We start from the raw sequence: 18,295 nt of genomic DNA on the forward strand, positions 1-18,295 counted from the left end.
TAAATCATAAAATAATGGTTTATCAACCTCCCCACACTTAAACATTAGCATGTCCTCATGCTTAGTTGAAGGAGATAAAGTAAATGAGTAGGGAAATGTAAAACTCATGAAATGCAATGCAACCTATATATATATATATATGAATGCAACTATATGATCCTTGTCTACTTGGTTAAAAGTAAATAAACTCTTCAAGACAAACATAAATCAAATTCCACTAATTCAGTTTATACAGTAAGAACAGATAAAAATGCAAGAAGATAGCTCATGAAAGCAGGGAACATGGAATCAAGCATTGAACCCTCACTGATGGTGTATGTGCACTCTATTCTCTCAAGTGTATAGGGTAATCACTCTACTCTTCTCTAATCATGCTTTCTAAATTTTGTTCTTCACCTAACCAATTAACAATAATTAACATACCAATGCAAGCATCATGAGGTCTTTTTAAGGTTGTAATGGGACTAAGGTAAGGGTGAGGATATATATATATCGCTAAGTGAGCTTATAAAAATCTTTAATTAACCTAAGCTCTCACCTAACATACATATACTCTATATAAGTTTTAGAATCATGCCTAGCTACCCATAATTTTTACTTTTGCATTACATACTCATGCATCAACTTTTCTTTAATTTTATCACATATGCATTGATTTTTTTCATTAACTTAACATTGGGGTAATTTTGTCCCTTTATTTAATTAAATACTTATTGAATATTTTTGGATCTTTTTTTTTAAATAAAAATAAACATAGCTTATCAATGCACATGGATTTTTAATTTTTCTAGTTTCACATGAGTAGGTACCCAAATTCCCATTATTTTATCATGACACATTCCCTGATTAACCCATGTTCCCACAATTTTCCCATACTTAATTGATACACAATTTCTATCTTAAGCTAACCAAAGATTCAATTGGGATATTTAATTATTTTTCCGCTTAAGGCTAGTAATGTGGTAAAATATAGAACAAATGGGATTAAAAGGCTCAAAGTGGCTGACAAAGGTAATTTGAAGGGTAGGCTTATTTGGGATAAGTGAGCTAAACAAATAATGGCCTCAATCATACACATGCATATAACATATTAAATATTGGACATATAAGATGAAACAAAATAAGATTACAATCATAGAGAAGTAAACACACAAGAATAAAATATTTATGGTTAAATAATGTAACCATGTAATTAAGCTCAAATCTCACAAGTTGTATGTTCTTAGCTTTTTAAACTATGTTCCAAATACAACTTCAAACAAATTTAACACAAAAAATTTGATTTAAATTAGTGAAATTTTTCAAAAAATAGGGTCTTAGAAGAAACTTATTATTTTCAATCAAGTAGAACATGCATGCAATTAACCTATTACTATGCAATCTATTCTATCCTAAACAAAAGAAAAATTAACTAAATATCCTATTTTATTGGTGTTTTAAGGAAAAGAAATTACCTCCGGAAGTCAGGTACTGACCGACCTCCCCACACTTAAGGCTTTGCACCATCCTCGGTGCCATCTATTAGAAACAAAGGGGGGTTGGTAGCAGCATCTCCACCATCGGGACCTTTATGGCTCCCTGTGCTGATAAATGAAGTGGAGTCCGGGGTGTCTGGGTCTTTGTAGTTTTCCATAAGTAGCTCCTTGAGGTATGTGAATCGGCGCTTGTTACGGCGCTCTCTTAACTTTGCTTTGTGTTCCTGCCGATCCAACCTTTCAAGTATCTGATGGAGCTGTTGGTTTGTTGTAGGTGCTTGTGGTATTGAAGGAGGAATGTCTTCAGCCGGTTCTGTAGGCTGGCTTGTAGTGGCTGCTGGCGGTCTGATATATTTTCCGTTAGGGACGTACTGATCATCCCGTGGAAGTAGGGCTTTGGTGTCCCCAGCTCTGTAGGAGACTCCGGCTGTCGAGACAAGATCTGAAACCAAGGCGGGAAAAGGTAAGTTGCTCGCAATTTGTACGTGTCCCATTGCATTCCGGATGTGTCTTGGTAAGTTAAGGTGCTGGTCTGTAAGGATACACTAGAGTAAGACAGCCATGTCTGCAGTGAAGGAGGACTCGTGAGTGCTCGGAAAGACATAATGGGACATGATATGTGCCCATACTCGAGCCTCCAAGGTAAGTGCTGAAGCCGATATGCCCTTAAGTCGGGAACGATGGTATCCATAGATCCATCTGTTGCCAGGTTGTGCTATAACTCTGAGAACGGTGTCCTAGTCAAATTGGTATGTCTGGCGCTTGAGTGAGGCTTCTTGGAATGTGTCCAATCTTTCTGGAGCAGGGGGAAGATCTAAAGCTTGTTGAATGGCCTCTTCAGTTATGGGGACTTGCTTCTGACGGACATAGACAGACTGCATAGTTGGCACGTGAAAGTTGGAGTAGAATTCTACTACCCATGAGAGATTAACCTGCCGTGACTGTCTTTGTAGGAATCCCCATTGTCTTCGTTCAATTTGTGGCTCAACAAATTTAGCAATGCGGGTCGGGAGGATGAAAAGGTATTCATTGTTATAATTCCTTGCTGCCAGGATGGGGAACATCTGCTCACAGTAGCGGTTAGGAAACCGCACAGTGTCCTTTGCTGGGAAGGCTTTTTCTTTTTCATCGACCTTGATGATCCTCTTGATTCTTTTTGTTGAGGGCTTTACTGCTGTTGAAGATGGCTCTGCCACTAATGCTCTTTTTGTTCCTTTCCTTGCTGGTGGTTTGGGAGTAGCTTTCTCTTTGCCTTTCTTGGTGGCCATCCTGAAAAAGGAAAGAGAAAGTAATATGTAAAGCGAAGGGTTCGAGCAAGGAAGCAAATATTATGAGAGGTAATCAATGCATGATAAGGAAGCATGTCGTTAACACATGGTCTAGACTACATGTGAAAAGTTCATCAAAGGAAACATAGCAAGTGCATGTGATGGCAATTAAATGCAAGATGTTTATTGGCATGTCGGCAAAGGCATGAGTAGCATAGATCAAGCATTCAATGTCCAAGTTAGATTACTAAGTCTTTCAAACTAATAACCTGTTTGTATTGATAATTAAATTAAATTAATAAAATATAAAAGAGGTTTTGTGAAAAACAGACATTAAAGTAGTAGGATAACATAAAGGTAGTGCATGATGCTATACGGACTTTTTCTCAAACACATAGCATGCATGGTAAATATGTTTTTGAAAATATAAAATAGAACATGCAAGTAACCCTTTAAAAGGTAATATTAATTGTCAAACAAATCCATGATAATCCACAAGAAAAATATAGAAAATAAAGACCTAGATAAAATTTCAACACCAATTAAAAGGAATAAAAAGAAAGAAAGAAAAAGAAAAAGAAAATATAGATAAAGAAAGTAAAAAGAAAAAGAAGAAGAAAACATAATAAAAATAAGAATAATAATGGAAAAGTAAAGAAGGAAGAAGAATAAACCTTGATAATGGGTGTTAAAAGAAAAGAAAAGGGGAGAGTAAAAGTGAGAAAGAGTAGAGAAGGAAGAAGAGAGAAGAAGGAAGTAAGAAGGGATAAGAAAAATTAGGATTTGGGGAAGAAAAGATAAGATATTTTGGCTGATCTGGATATTCTGTGCGCCGCACGTAACGCGGACGCGTGGGTCACGCGGTCGCGTGGTGTGTGATTTTTTTCTAGTGACGCGAACGCGTAGGTCACGCGGTCGCGTGACTTGATTTGTGCGAATGGCGCGAGGGCAGCGACGCGTTCGCGCAACTCTCTGTCTCAAACTCATTTTGCCAAAATATTTGGGTGACGCGATCGCGTGGTTGACGCGATTGCGTGGATGGCCATGTTTGGAGGTCGACGCGGACGCGTAGGGCACGCGTTCGCGCGACAGGGCTGGTGCTTCTAGCATCACTCTAGCCCCACTCCATCATAACTTGCTGCCATACACCTCTTTTATGTCGATTGTTAAGGGCACGCATTCGCGTGGGTGATGCGGACGCGTGGGCATGTTTGTGTCTAAGGCACGCCTCCAGCCACGCTTTCGCGTGACTCTCTGTCCAATTCCCTTTTCTTCAAAACGCACTGGTGACGCGGACGCGTCGCGTGCGTGCTTTTTTTTTTTTTTAAATAATATGCATAATGCTCATGCAAACTATATGTAGCTATATACAGGGATGAATAGAAGAGTCATTAACATCATAAAAATAAAGTAAACATGAAACTGAGACTGAAACAGAACGATCATACCATGGTGGGTTGTTTCTCACCTAGCACTTTACTTTTACGTCCTTAAGTTGGACGCTCTTTAGGCTCATTCTGCTTCCCTTGGTGGGTCTTCCAAGAGAAAAATATCTAGTTCCTTTTGATTCTTCATCTTCTCACCATGATAAAGCTTTAGGCGATGTCCATTGACCTTTAGAAATTTGGAGTTAGTAGGATGACACAGGTGGAAAACTCCGTATGGCTCTACCTTTTCTACTCTGTATGGACCTTCCCATCTTGATCTCAGTTTACCCGGCATGAGCCTCAGTCTGGAGTTATATAGTAGAATTAACTCCCCTAGTCTGAATTCTCTCCTTTTAATGTGCTTGTCATGGACAGCCTTCATTTTCTCCTTGTAACGCCTGGAGTTGTCATATGCTTCTAGGCGGATGTTCTCTAGTTCTGCTAGTTACAGCTTTCTTTCAGCACCAGCTTTTGTAAGATTCATGTTGCACTCTCTTACAGCTCAGAAAGCCTTGTGTTCCACCTCTACGGGGAGGTGGCAAGCCTTTCCATATACCAAGCGGAAGGGGCTCATCCCAATGGGTGTCTTGTACACTGTTCTATATGCCCAGAGTGCATCTTGTAGCCTGGCACTCCAGTCCTTCCTATAAGGTTTTACTATCTTCTCCAGAATATGTTTAATCTCTCTGTTAGAGACTTCTGCTTGCCCATTGGTCTGGGGATGATAAGCTGTTGCTACTTTGTGAATTATCCCATGCTTTTTCAGTAATCCTGTTAGTCTCCTATTATAAAAATGGGTGCCTTGATCGCTCACGATTGCTCGTGGTGATCCAAAACGACAGATAATATGGTTTCTAATTAACAAAGGAAACAACAGTGTTAGCATCATCAGTGCGGGTAGGAATTGCTTCCACCCATTTAGAAACATAATCTACGGCTAACAGTATATAAGAGTAACCGTTAGAATTTGGAAATGGACACATGAAGTCAATGTCCCAAACATAAAAAATTTCACAGAAAAGCATAATCTGTTGAGGCATCTCATCCCTCTTGGATATATTACCAAACCTTTGGCATGGGGAACAAGATTTACAAAATTCAGCAGCATCTTTAAAAAGAGTAGACCACCAGAATCCATAGTCTAGAATTTTTCTAGCTGTTCTTTGAGGGCCAAAATGTCCTCCACTCTCAGATGAGTGGCAGGCCTCTAAAATGGACTGGAATTCTGATTGAGGCACACACCATCTAATTACCTGGTCAGCACCACACCTCCATAAATATGGATCATCCCATATATAATATTTGGACTCACTTTTCAGCTTGTCTCTCTGGCGCTTAGTAAAATTTAGAGGAAAAGTGTGGCTAACTAGATAATTAGCTACAGGTACATACCAAGGAACTACTTCAGATACTGCTTGTAAGTTATCAAATGGGAAATTATCATTTATAGGAGTGGAGTCATCCTTAATGTGCTCAAGGCGACTCAAGTGGTCTGCCACTAAATTCTGGTTATCACTCCTGTCCTTAATTTCTAATCAAATTCTTGTAGCAGCAGTATCCAACGTATTAGCCTTGGTTTGGACTCTTTTTTAGCTAATAAATATTTTAGAGCTGCATGGTTTGAGTATACTACTACCTTAGTACCAAGTAAATAGGCTCAGAATTTATCCAGAGCAAAAACAATAGTAAGAAGCTCTTTTTCAGTAGTAGTATAATTAGACTGAGCAGCATCTAAAGTCTTAGATGCATAAGCAATTACAAAAGGGTCCTTACCTTCGCGCTGAGCCAGTGCTGCTCCTACTGCATGGTTGGAAGCATCACACATAATTTCAAATGGCTGGCTCCAGTCTGGTCCTCTCACAATTGGATCTTGAGTCAGGGCGGTCTTCAGCTTATCAAATGCCTGCATACAATCCTCACTGAACTCGAACTCAATTTCCTTCTGCAGCAATCTGGATAAAGGTAATGCTACCTTACTGAAGTCCTTAATGAATCTCCTGTAAAAACCTGCGTGGCCAAGGAACGAACGGACTTTCCTCATGGAGGAGGGGTAAGGTAAACTAGAAATAACATCCACCTTTGCTGGATCTACAGAAATGCCAGTATTAGACACAACATGTCCTAGTACAATTTCTTGTTTGACCATAAAGTGACATTTTTCAAAATTTAATACAAGGTTTGTATTAACACATCTGTCTAACACTCTAGATAAACTATCCAAGCAAAGGCTAAATGAATCACCATATATGCTGAAATCATCTATAAAAATCTCCATACAGTTCTTAATAAGATCAGAGAAAAGACTCATCATACATCTTTGGAAAGTGGTCTTTTCCTGATCTTCAGGAGCTATATGAATTTGAAAGTAGCCTGTATAACCATCTAAAAAGCAGTAATGGGATTTACCTGACAGGCGATCAAGCATTTGATCAATGAATGGCAAGGGGTAATGATCCTTGCGAGTGGCTTGGTTGAGACGCCTATAGTCAATGCAAACTCTCCATGAATTCTGCACTCTAGTTGTCAGGTACTCTCCGTGCTCATTTCTTATTGTTGTGACTCCAGATTTCTTGGGTACCACTTGTACTAGACTGACCCATTTACTGTCTGAGATGGGGTAAATGATATCTGCTTCAAGTAGTCTGGTTACTTCTTTCTTGACAACTTCTAAGATGGTGAGATTCAATCTTCTTTGAGGTTGACAGACAGGCTTTGCTCCCTCTTCTAAGAATATTCTGTGTTCACAAACTTGAGGGCTAATGCCTACTATATCCACCAAGCTCCATACAATTGCTTTCTTATGTTTTCTCAGCACACTGAGTAGTTGTTCTTCCTGTTGAGAAGTGATTTCTTTTGCAATGATGACTGGGAACTTCTGCTTGTCCTCAAGGTAAGCATACTTGAGGTGTGGAGGAAGGGGGTTTAATTCTAATTTCTGCTCATAGCTAGGCTCTAGATCATCTGGGGCTGGTGATAATGGTAAAGTCTTCTCATTGTTTTCATAAAGTGTCCCCACACTTGGACCTTGCTCTATGTACTTCTCTTATAATTCTTCCTGGTGAACTTCAGCTACAGTTTCATCAATAATGTCGCATTGGAAGATAGAATGATCTTCCGGAGGATGCTTCATAGCTTCATTTAAACTGAAACTCACTGTTCTGCTATCTATCTCAAAGGAGTAAGTTCCTGAGAATGCATCCAGCTTGAACTTTGAAGTCTTCAGGAATGGTCTTCCAAGAAGGATTGATGATGGTCTTCCTGAGTCATTAGGGGGCATTTCCAGGATGTAGAAATCAATGGGAAATGTAAGCCCCTTAATGCTCACTAGTACATCTTCAGCAATTCCAACTACTGTAATGATGCTTTTATCTGCTAACACAAAATGAGCTGCCGACCTTTTTAAGGGAGGGAGCCTCAAGGTATCATATATAGACAAAGGCATTATACTAACACATGCTCCTAAATCACACATGCAGTTAGAAAAATTTACACCTCCAATGGTACAGTTAACCATAGATGGACTTGGATCACTACATTTTTTAGGTATATTTTCCATTAAAGCAGATATAGAACTACCTAAAGGAATAGTTTCTAATTCATTAATTTTATCTTTATGTATGCACAAATCCTTTAGAAACTTTGCGTATTTAGGTACCTATTGAATAACATAAAAAAAGAGAACAGTTACCTCGACCTTTTTGAATATTTCAACCATTTTGGGGTCAAGTTCCATCTGTTTTCTGGGATTCCTTGCAAGTTGTGGAAATGGAATAGGAGGGGCGCGATTTGTAGCTTCAGCATCCCTTGGGCCTTCATTCTGTGGTTGAGCTTCTTCTTCTTCAACTATATCTTGTACGTCCTCTTCTTCTTCAGCATCTTCCACTTCCACCACATCCTCTACTGGCATGTTTTCTGGTGGTTTTGGCTCCTCATGGTTCCTCTCCTGTAATGTGGTTCCGGACCTCAAAATGATGGCGTTGATGCCACCTTTGGGATTAGGCAGTGGTTGAGAAGGAATTCCATTAGAGCTTGAAGGTTGATGTGTGGAATTAAGTGATGAATCCATCCAGGAAGCAAGAGCTTGTAAAGTGGCAGTCAAGCCATTCAGACTAGAGTTCAGCTGCGCCTGCATGTCTTGTTCTTGTGCAAGAGAACGGAGCATCTCGTCATTTGATGAAGAATTAGAATAAGCAGTCTGAGAAACTTGTTGTTGGGTTTGCTGGGGTCCTTGTGATTGTCTTAGGTGAGGTGCTCTGTAAGGTTGGTTCTGATTCTGCTGTCTGTTGTTGTTATTGTTATTCCACCTCTGGTTTCCATTATTGTCTCTGCCTCCTCTGTTAAAGTTATCCCTCCAGCCATGGTTAGAATTATCTCTCCAGCCTTGGTTGGAGTTGTCCTGCCATCCATGGTTATTGTTGCCACCTTGGTTGTAGTTGCCACCTTGTTGATTGTATCCTTGATTCGGACGATCATAGAAGTTGTGAGTGGCTGCCACAGTGTTGTCTTCCTAGAGCTACGGACATTCATCAGTATAATGACTATAGTCAGCACAAATTCTGCATACTCTTTGTGGAACTAACTGTTGGCTTTGTTGTGGTGAAGGTTGAGCTTGTTGTGCCTGTTGTTGATTTAACTGCATCTGCTTCAGTAGGTTGGTCATTTCACATTTACTCTGGGTGAGAGCAGTAGTCTCTTTGCTAGAGAAAATCTCTGCAACAGCCTTGGGATGGTTGCGCCTCTGTCTGTGATTCCTAGTAGACTTAGCTACGTCGCTGATCAGTTGCCATGCTTCATCTGCGGTTTTGTACTTTTTCACAGAACCATTACTGGCACCTTCCAATATAGTCTTATCCTGGGGGTTCATGCCTTGAGTGAAGTAGCTGATCAATACTAGTTTACCAATCATGTGATGGGGACATGCGTCTAGGAGATTATTGAAGCGCTCCCAATATTCATAGAGAGTCTCTGATTCACCTTGAACAATGCAAGAGATCTCTTTTTTCAGTCTATTTGTGACTTCAGCTGTGAAGTATTTTTCCAAAAATTCTCTCCTGAGTGTATACCAGTTGGTAATAGTTTCTTCAGGTTGAGAGTAGTACCACTCCCTTGCCTTTTCCTCAAGAGAAAATGGGAAAGCGGTTAACAGAATAGAAGTTTCATCTGCACCATGATGCCTAACAGTAGAACAGGCTGTCTGGAAATCCCTAAGGTGCTTGATAGGCTCTTAAGCAGGTAAGCCATGAAACTTAGGCATCAAGTTGATCAGTGCGGTTTTTAGTTCAAAATCTGCAGCTGCAGTCGGGTGATGTACTTGATACGGCTGCAGTGTAAAATCTGGGGCTCCTGCCTCCTGGAGAGCAATTCTCCTAGGTGCTGCCATATTTCCTGCACATAAATCAATTGGATCAGTAGTAAATGAGCTTGTCTCGATCTCAGATGGCGGTTCAGATTTGCCCTCAGATGAGACTGGTGAATTGATAATAATCACTTCACCACCCTCAGAGACTAACCGACGTCGAGTTCGTCTAATATGTGAAAGAGTTCTTTCAATTTCAGGATCAAATGGGACTAAACTCGGATCAGGCAATGAACGCGTCATTCAATGAGAAAGACATGTAGCTCATGGTAACAGAAATAAAAATAAAATATGCAAATAAAAATAAAATATATACACTAATTAATAATTTAGCACACTATTCCAACTCCCCAGCAACGGCGCCAAAAATTGATGCGTGTCAGAAGTTAACCAATTTAGAGATTTCAATTAAGAGGACAGCGTTGCACGTATAGCTCTTAATCGGCTAAGATCTGTCTCTCCAATTTAAAAAGGGTTGTCACAAATTTTAGAAATAAAATACTGGGAGTATGAGTCACAGGTCGTCTCCCAACGAGTTGCAGGAAAGAGATCTATTTTATTAACTAGGGGTTTTCAGAAAAATTAAGTTTTGATAACGAGTAATTGAAATGATTAGAAATTAAAGAAATAAAAATAAACTAAGAATAATTATTGATACTCTAAATAAAAGGCCTTGACTGGGGGAATAATTAATTGGAATTTTTATCCTTGTTGGGATCTTCTCAAGTGTATTGTAAAAGGGTGTTGTTCTCACTCGGTTACCCCTTACTAAATAAGGAAAGGTATGGTGATTAAACTAACTCTTAGCCTCAAATCCTAGTTCTCCCCCTTAGGGAGGTCTAGTGTTAGTAGGTATGGAATTAGCTAACAACGTCCAATTCAACCAAGCACTTGAGCATTCCAACTCAAGTATCTCCTCTTAATCAACCCCCATGTCAAGTAGAAATTCTACTCCATTGACATGAAATTAATAATCATAAAAATATGAGAAAACATAATTAAATAAAATAAAATAGAGAATTAAAATTAATTAAAATAAAAATAACTCTATATATTAATAAATTCAAAATGCAACATAATTATCTGAACAGAGTCAATGAGTAACTAATTAAAAGTAAGGAAATAAGGAAACAAACTAAAGTAATGTCTTCAACAGAGGTAATGACTCTCAGCATCCAAAAATCCAAGCAAAATCATAAACTATCAATGTAATGCAAATCTAAAATCTCAGATCTAAAACTGACGTAATCCTAATGTGATGAATCTGAATGTGTGTGGATACGTGTTGAGTCTTAGCATGTTCCCTAGGTTTAGTCTGTGTTTTTGGGCCGAAAACTGGGTCAAAATGCGGCCTAAAATTGCCCCCAGCGTATTTTGTTATTTTTGCAGATCTCACAGGTCACGCATACGCATCGTCCACGCGTTCGCGTCATTCAGTGATTTTCCATGTCACGCGTTCGCGTGGTTCACACGTTCGCGTCATTCGTGCAGACTCCAATCCACGCCTTTGCGTCAGGCACGCGTTCGCGTCGCTGCGAATTCTCCATTTCGCGCGTTCACGTGGGCCATGCGCTCGCGTCATTGCTCGCTGGTCATCTCCTTAGTTTCTTGTGTTCCTTCCATTTTTGTAAGCCTCCTCTCTAATTTCCATGTCATTCATGCCCTATGAAGTCTGAAACACTTATAACATGGATCACGGCATCGAATGGGATAAAGGAGAATTAAAATACGTAATTAAAAGTCTCTAGGAAGCAAGTTTTCAACCATGGAGTGATTTTGGGAAGGAATTGTAAATACATGCTAATCATATGAATAAGTGGGTAAAGATTTGATAAAACCATACAATTAAACACAATATAAATCATAAAATAATGGTTTATCATTACCGCCGGTACAAAGCTTTGTATGATGACCTCATTGACATCGTGTGGAACTCTCGGACTGAGGAGTCATTTGAGGATAACTGGGCAGAATTTATAGATGAGTACAAGTTACATAACAACACATGGCTGTTAGGTCTGTTAGTAAATGATTAATTCACACGCTTTAATAGACAATTATTTGGTATCTAGATTTTTCTTATTTGTATTAATAAGTTTGGTGTAAGGTTTCTTTGCTAAAAAATTGGGATTCTTTATTTTCTGTAGACCTGTATGATGATCGACGCATGTGGGTCCCCATATATTTCAAGGGTGAATTTTGGGCAGCAATGAGGAGTACACAAAGGAGTGAGAGAATGCACGCATTCTACGGTGGATACTTACACAGTAAAACTAACTTGGTTCAATTTGTTCATGAATATGACAATGTGTTTGGAGTCAAGGAGTAGAGGGAATTGGAGGATGATGCTACAGACTCGAGGGGGGTTATCCCTTGTGCAACGAGCTCGCCTATGGAGAAATAGTTTTAGCAAGAGTATACCACGAGCATGTTTAAGGATGTTCAAACTAAGTTTGTAAAGAAGGCTGACTGCAAAGTTTCTGTAGTTGATGAACAGGGTCCATTGGTCTGCGTGAAGGTGGAAAAAGAGAAACTAGTCAACGATACTATTCTATGCGTTCCGTACGATGTTCACTTTGACCGTTCCACACAAGAGGTTCGTTGTGAGTGCAATCTTTTTGAGAGATCAGGTGTGTTGTGCTGTCAATGTCTTAAAGTTTTTCATTATTATAAAGTGTACAAAGTACCTTCCTGTTATGTTCTCCCTCGATGGAGCAAGAAAATAAGCGCAAGAATACGTATGTCAAAAGTAGCCATGATGTCAGTCGGTCGGATGAGAGTCATGTTGCATTTAGGAGACTGTGTGCACACTTCTATAATGTTGCTCAAGAGTTCGTCGGTGACGATGACGAAACAACATTGCTGCATGTTGCTTTGGAAGAAACAAGGGCCAAGTTTGCGGCGCACCGTGCCAAGAAGAGGTCCGAGAGCGTGTCAGAGACCCACACCAACATTGGCTCACAGAGTTCGAACGATGTCGGTGTTGATGACATCCAAGGCCCATCGAAGGTCACCACAAAGGGCAGGCCAAAGAGTAAGAGGCTCGGCGCTGCCCTTGAGAAGTCCTTCAAGAATTCAACTCGGAGAAAACACAATAATTCATCCTCGGTACATGTTTGGCTTAATCTCAACTTTGTATGTTTATTTAGTATAGTATTATCAAAGAACATAACTGTTGGACTTTTTCTTTTTTTTGGCAGGTGGTTCGTCCGCACGCATCTCAAGATGTAAACCATGGTGCTGTTGCTGGCCTAAATGTTCCCAAACAAGCAGGTGGTTTCATGTCTTTGTTAAGCTCCTTCAACAGAAATTAGGATTGGTTGTACAAGGTTGTAATAGTGTTTATTTTCTCATCTCTATGTTTAAAGGGTTCATGTTAGTTTCAAGATTTTAAGGCAGCTGTTGCAAAAGTCTATATGTTATTAACTGCAAGAACCCTTTTTCTATTTGTGAAAACGAATCACTTTACTATTTTTATTTCTTTTAGACTTAATGCATAACGAGTATATTTGATGGTTATTCTATAATTTACGAGATAGTTTAATAAAGTTGTACTTGATTTCTACATGCTTTACTGTATACTTTTCCGGTACGTAGCCGTTCGTTCTAGACATTGTTTTCACGGCTTTGTAATCATCTAGGATGGATGTTCATTTCTATAAGTGATCAGATGTTCATTTTCACTCTAAGCATGGATGGTTAGCCGTTAGTATTTGTGTGTGCAGCAATAGGTTGTTATGTTTTAATCTTGACCAAGTACACTGGATGTTCATTATAGTAAAGTATAGGATGTTTAGTTCAAGATGTAAACCATGGTGCTGTTGCTGGCCTGAATGTTCCCGAACAAGCCGGTGGTTTCATGTCTTTGTTAAGTGTAACACCCTCACTACTAGAATGTCACGCTTCCGACTGCGCCACTCTGATAGCAAGAAGTATTACGACTACTTTATAAACTTAATATTAAAATAGGAGCCTGTGACTCAACACCGTATTGTTGATTTCTTTAAAAACCAGAAATAAATATTTTATCTTAAAAAAAAATAAGCAAGCATAGATTCATATACAAGACTTCTTACATATTATCTTATAATATAATATATATAAAACATACAAATCCTATCCCTCTTACAAAATTGTAAAAACAAAGACGAGGAAAGAAAATAATCTAATTAATACAACAACATATAAACCAAACGCAGTATAACTCTTCTTAACGCTTCTTCACCCGATTCCTGAAAAGGTAAAGCTGTAGGGGGTGAGAACCTAACCACACGGTCTCACCACGAAGTTTCAAAGTTGTCATAAGAAGATATTTAATAAGAAAACTATTTTCAAGCTCAGTGATTATTATTGCCTTATGAATCTTTTAAAAACCAATATGAAATCGTTCAAAACCTTTTTAAAGAAACAATGTTTAATCTTTTAGAAATCCAAAACCGTTCCTTTCTTATAAGAAAATCTCAATCAGAAATCAACCACGCAATCAAACAACACAATCATTAATTCAGCATCAAAGTTCATTCTCAAATGTAGCACGCCAGGACAAACACATGCAATACAAACAAGGAAAGCACATGTTTAGGTAGCAGTTACAGCAAATAGTTCAAGTAGCAGTTAAGAACAGTTTAGCAATTAGGCAAACCAAAACAAGTTCAAACCCAAGTAAAGCATACAAATGCATATGATGCATGCCTGTCCTATGGCTGATGAGGCTTATCAGTCGATTATCCAGCCAACCCGACAAGTCTGAATTGAACTTAGAGTGTCCCTCGACGTGCATCCCCAAGAGTCTATGCATAGATTTTTCTCAAATAATCAATATTGCTCAATGGGGGTTACATTCCCGGGAATTTATATAGTGCTCGGTCACACTTACGTCGTAGGGTCAACAGAATATCGAGTTTTCAACCTGGTACACGTGGTGGCAAGCCATGGTACTTTATCCAGGGAACCTCGTATCTCAGATAATTCAAAGATCATAAGCCATGTGAATAATTCAAAGTTCATATCTCAACATTCTCAACATTCTCAACATCATAATCATTCGTCAATCCAAATCTCATTTCCAAATTCATTCAAAAACCATATTTCAATGAAATCCTCATCATCCTTCTTTCTATTCCGTCCATTAACAATCCCATTTCAGAACATAATTCTTTCTTTGATAAATAAATCAATCTTAAAACATATAATGTTTAAAAACAAATCTTTTTAATTAATTTCTTCAAATAAAACTTCCAATTTTATAAAATTTCATCAGCATCTCCTCTAAAACTCGGACACTGCCACCCTTTTTGGGTCCCATCCAAACATTTCTCATCCATTTCCAAATCTTAAACATTTTTCCAAAATTGAAACAGTTCTAATATCAAATTATTTTCAAATCAAACCAATTCAATTAACAAAACTCTTTTTAAAATCAAACCAGCTCAAATACTAAATCATTTATAAAATCAGACCAACTCAAAATCAAACCGCACCCAGAATCAAATTATTTTCATATCTCAAATTATTTGAGCTGGTTTGATTTTAAAAAGAGTTTTGTTAATTGAATTGGTTTGATTTGAAAATAATTATTCTCAAATTATTTTCATATCTCAAATTATTCTCAAAATCGATTCATTTATATTACCAAGTAAACTCCAAACCAAGAAAATTCACTTTTCATAATAATCAAGTAAATAATATTTCAAACCGATTTCTTATCAACAACCATACATCGTTCACGCAACCAAGCAATCAATAATTCAGTTTAACAAACCATCACATCCACAAGACAAATATAATCACAGAAGTATATCTTTTTGCATCAATATCTATTTATAACAACTCTATAATGTAAAATAGATTTTAAGAAAAACCCTACCTCAAAGAATCAAACCCGCAGCAATTTTAACGCGATAAACCCTCTTTTCACCTTATTCTGCAGCAGCTACATCATGATTTGTATTCCAAACACCCTCTGCTAGCGGAGAAGAACAGCAAGCAAAAGTAATAACCGCAAACACGGCAGCTCTAGGTAACAGACAGAATAAGCACAACCAAGCAAGGCAAAGAGGAACATTACGTACTAATAAAACAGAGTCGAAATGGAGTATGATGGCAAGATAAAGTACAACAGAATTTGTCTTACCAGAAAAGAAACAAGAGAATGGGGGAACGGAGAAGTTATAGCTTCGACAACATTTCCTTTCAACAATCAGAATGGCGAATAAGGGCACAGCCGAGCAGAAATGGCAAGCCAATGGCGGCGGTAGCATTAATCTGAGTGATTAAGGCAGTAGAGACACCAACAATAATTAAAATAGTGGAACAGAATAGAAGTGGAACAGGTTTCAAGAAAGCAAGAAACAGGGTTACCGGTAAATCTGGCCCTGTTCGGCAACAGCGTAGGCAAGGCTTCTCTTTGGCGGTGAGACGCGGCGGTGGCAACCCTGGCAACGGCAAGGCATGAACGGTGGCGACTGGGTGACACTGTCTCCGACGGCGCATGGGTCTCCTTCCTCCTCCTCTCTTTAATCACATCACTCCCTCTCTCCGCGGCGGTGTCACAGTAGCAGTGATGAGCTTCAGCGGCAGCGAATCGCTGGCGACGGAGGTCTGGCAGTGGTGAATGGCTTCTGCTCGGCGGGCTTGACGGCGTCTGGTACAGTTGCGGCATCTCCACTTTCTCCATCGTGGGCTCTCTCGTTCCTCTCTCACTCTCCCTCAGCTGACACAGTCGATAGTGACGGCGATGCGGGTTCAAAACAGCGATGCCTCTCCTTCTTCGACACGGCTGTACAGCGACGCAACACGGCGCGGTGAGCGGCGGTGAGGCAGCAACGCGGTCTTCTCTCTCTTCTCCTTCCTCAGCTCTCCCTCTCTCTTATCTGTGCGACCTGACGGTGTGGCGGCAGTGACACCCGCTGGTGTCGCCCTCACTCCTCTCCCCTTCTTCCACAGATCCCTCTCCTCTCTCCCCTTTTTGTTTGGCTGGAGTTCATGTGTTAATGTGGGCATTGTTTCTTTTTTTTCTTGAATTTACTGCTGGGTTTAGGGAAGAAAAGGGATTCGGTGGCTGAGGAGATAAGGTGGCTAGGTTTTTGGGGAAATTAGGGTTAGGGTGATATTTTGGGGATTTAGGGTTTTGGTAAAAATTAGGTATAGGGATAATTTGGTAATTTTAATAAAATTGGAGCATAAAGTATTAATATTTGAAAAACTAATTTAATCTCTAAAATTACTTTAAAATATTATTTGTGGTATAAAAATATTAATTGATTTTCATTAAATTACTCTAATTAAAAATTCATGATAATATAATTAATTTCTCTTTATCTTTAACTTAAAGTATTAAATGATATAAATTAAATTATCTAAAATCAAATCATATAAAATTCTTATTATTTCATAACTACCAATTTTATAATTTAAATATAGAAAATAATTCAATAATTATAAAATTGGACAAAATTCTAATTTAAATAGCCAAACCTCATTACTTTCGAATTTCCAGAACTTTAAATCATAAATAGAAAAATAATCCATAGGTATGGAGTTTAGATAAAAACCTTAATTTATTTCAAGTCCAATTAATTGCCTTTAATTATTTTCAATAAAAATAATTTCTGAAATTAAAACCATAAATAAATATATAATTTGAGATTGATTCAAAATAGAACTTTTCAAAAGTCTTGGGTCTTACATTAAGCTCCTTCAACAGAAATTAGGATTGGTTGTACAAGGTTGTGATAGTGTTTATTTTCTCATCTCTATGTTTAAAGGGTTCATGTTAGTTTCAAGGTTTTAAGGCAGCTGTTGCAAAAGTCCATGTGTTATTAACTGGAAGAACCCGTTTTCCATTTTTGAGAACGAATCACTTTACTATTTTTATTTCTTTTAGACTTAATGCATAACGAGTATATTTGATGGTTATTCTGTAATTTACGAGATAGTTTAATAAAGTTGTACTTGATTTCTACATGCTTTACTGTATACTTTTCCGGTACGTAGCCGGTCCTTCTAGACATTGTTTCACGGGTTTGTAATCAACTAGGATGGATGTTCATTTCTATAAGTGATTAGATGTTCATTTTCACTCTAAGCATGGGGTTAGCCGTTAGTATTTGTGTGTGAAGCAATAGGTTGTTATGTTTTAATCTTGACCAAGTACACTGGATGTTGATGCCAGGGCATTTTGGCCAGTTTCACTGACCTTTTCTTTATTGTTTTTAGGGTAGTTTCATGCATTTTCTTAGGGAATAAGCAAGTTTTGGGTAGAATTTCACTTACATCTTGATTCAAGCATACATTGTGCACTTTAAATGATTTCATGAAGATTTTGCATGAATTTAATGACAAATTGGATGATGCATTTCCCATGACTGGGACTAGAGCTTTGATGCACTTTACTGCTTGATTTCAGGACAAAGGAAGCAAGGAAGAACCACGTTAGCAGCCACGTTAGTCTAACTAACGTGACCTCTAACGTGGAATGGGAGCTAACTTGCAAAGTTAATGAGAAAAGTAATCACCAATAATGCCCTCGAAGCCATAATAGCCCACGTTAAGAGTCACGTTAACTAAGTTAACGTGAACTCTAACATGGAAAAAAGAAATGAAGCCAACGTTAGTGACACTTACCTTTGTCACTAACGTTGGACCAAGCTCACAATTGGCTACGTTAAGAGCCACGTTAACTTAGTTAACGTGGACTCTAACGTTGAGAAGCAAAAGAGAAGCCAACGTTAGTGACACTTACCTTTGTCACTAACGTTGAGCTAAGCC

The 18,295-nt window shown here is 38.6% G+C and overlaps 1 protein-coding gene across 1 annotated transcript; it reads right to left on the reverse strand.

Annotated features, from left to right (window-relative positions):
- LOC110269553 lies at positions 15,686-16,373 on the reverse strand. Its single transcript, XM_021117508.1, has 2 exons — positions 15,887-16,373; positions 15,686-15,790 (listed from the first exon to the last, which is right to left on the reverse strand). The coding sequence occupies exons 1-2, from the start codon at positions 16,200-16,202 to the stop codon at positions 15,786-15,788; spliced, it is 321 nt and encodes a 106-aa protein (XP_020973167.1). The 5' UTR covers positions 16,203-16,373; the 3' UTR covers positions 15,686-15,785.

The sequence above is a fragment of the Arachis ipaensis genome, chromosome B01 (assembly GCF_000816755.2).
Source record: "Arachis ipaensis cultivar K30076 chromosome B01, Araip1.1, whole genome shotgun sequence".
Lineage (NCBI taxonomy): Eukaryota > Viridiplantae > Streptophyta > Magnoliopsida > Fabales > Fabaceae > Arachis > Arachis ipaensis.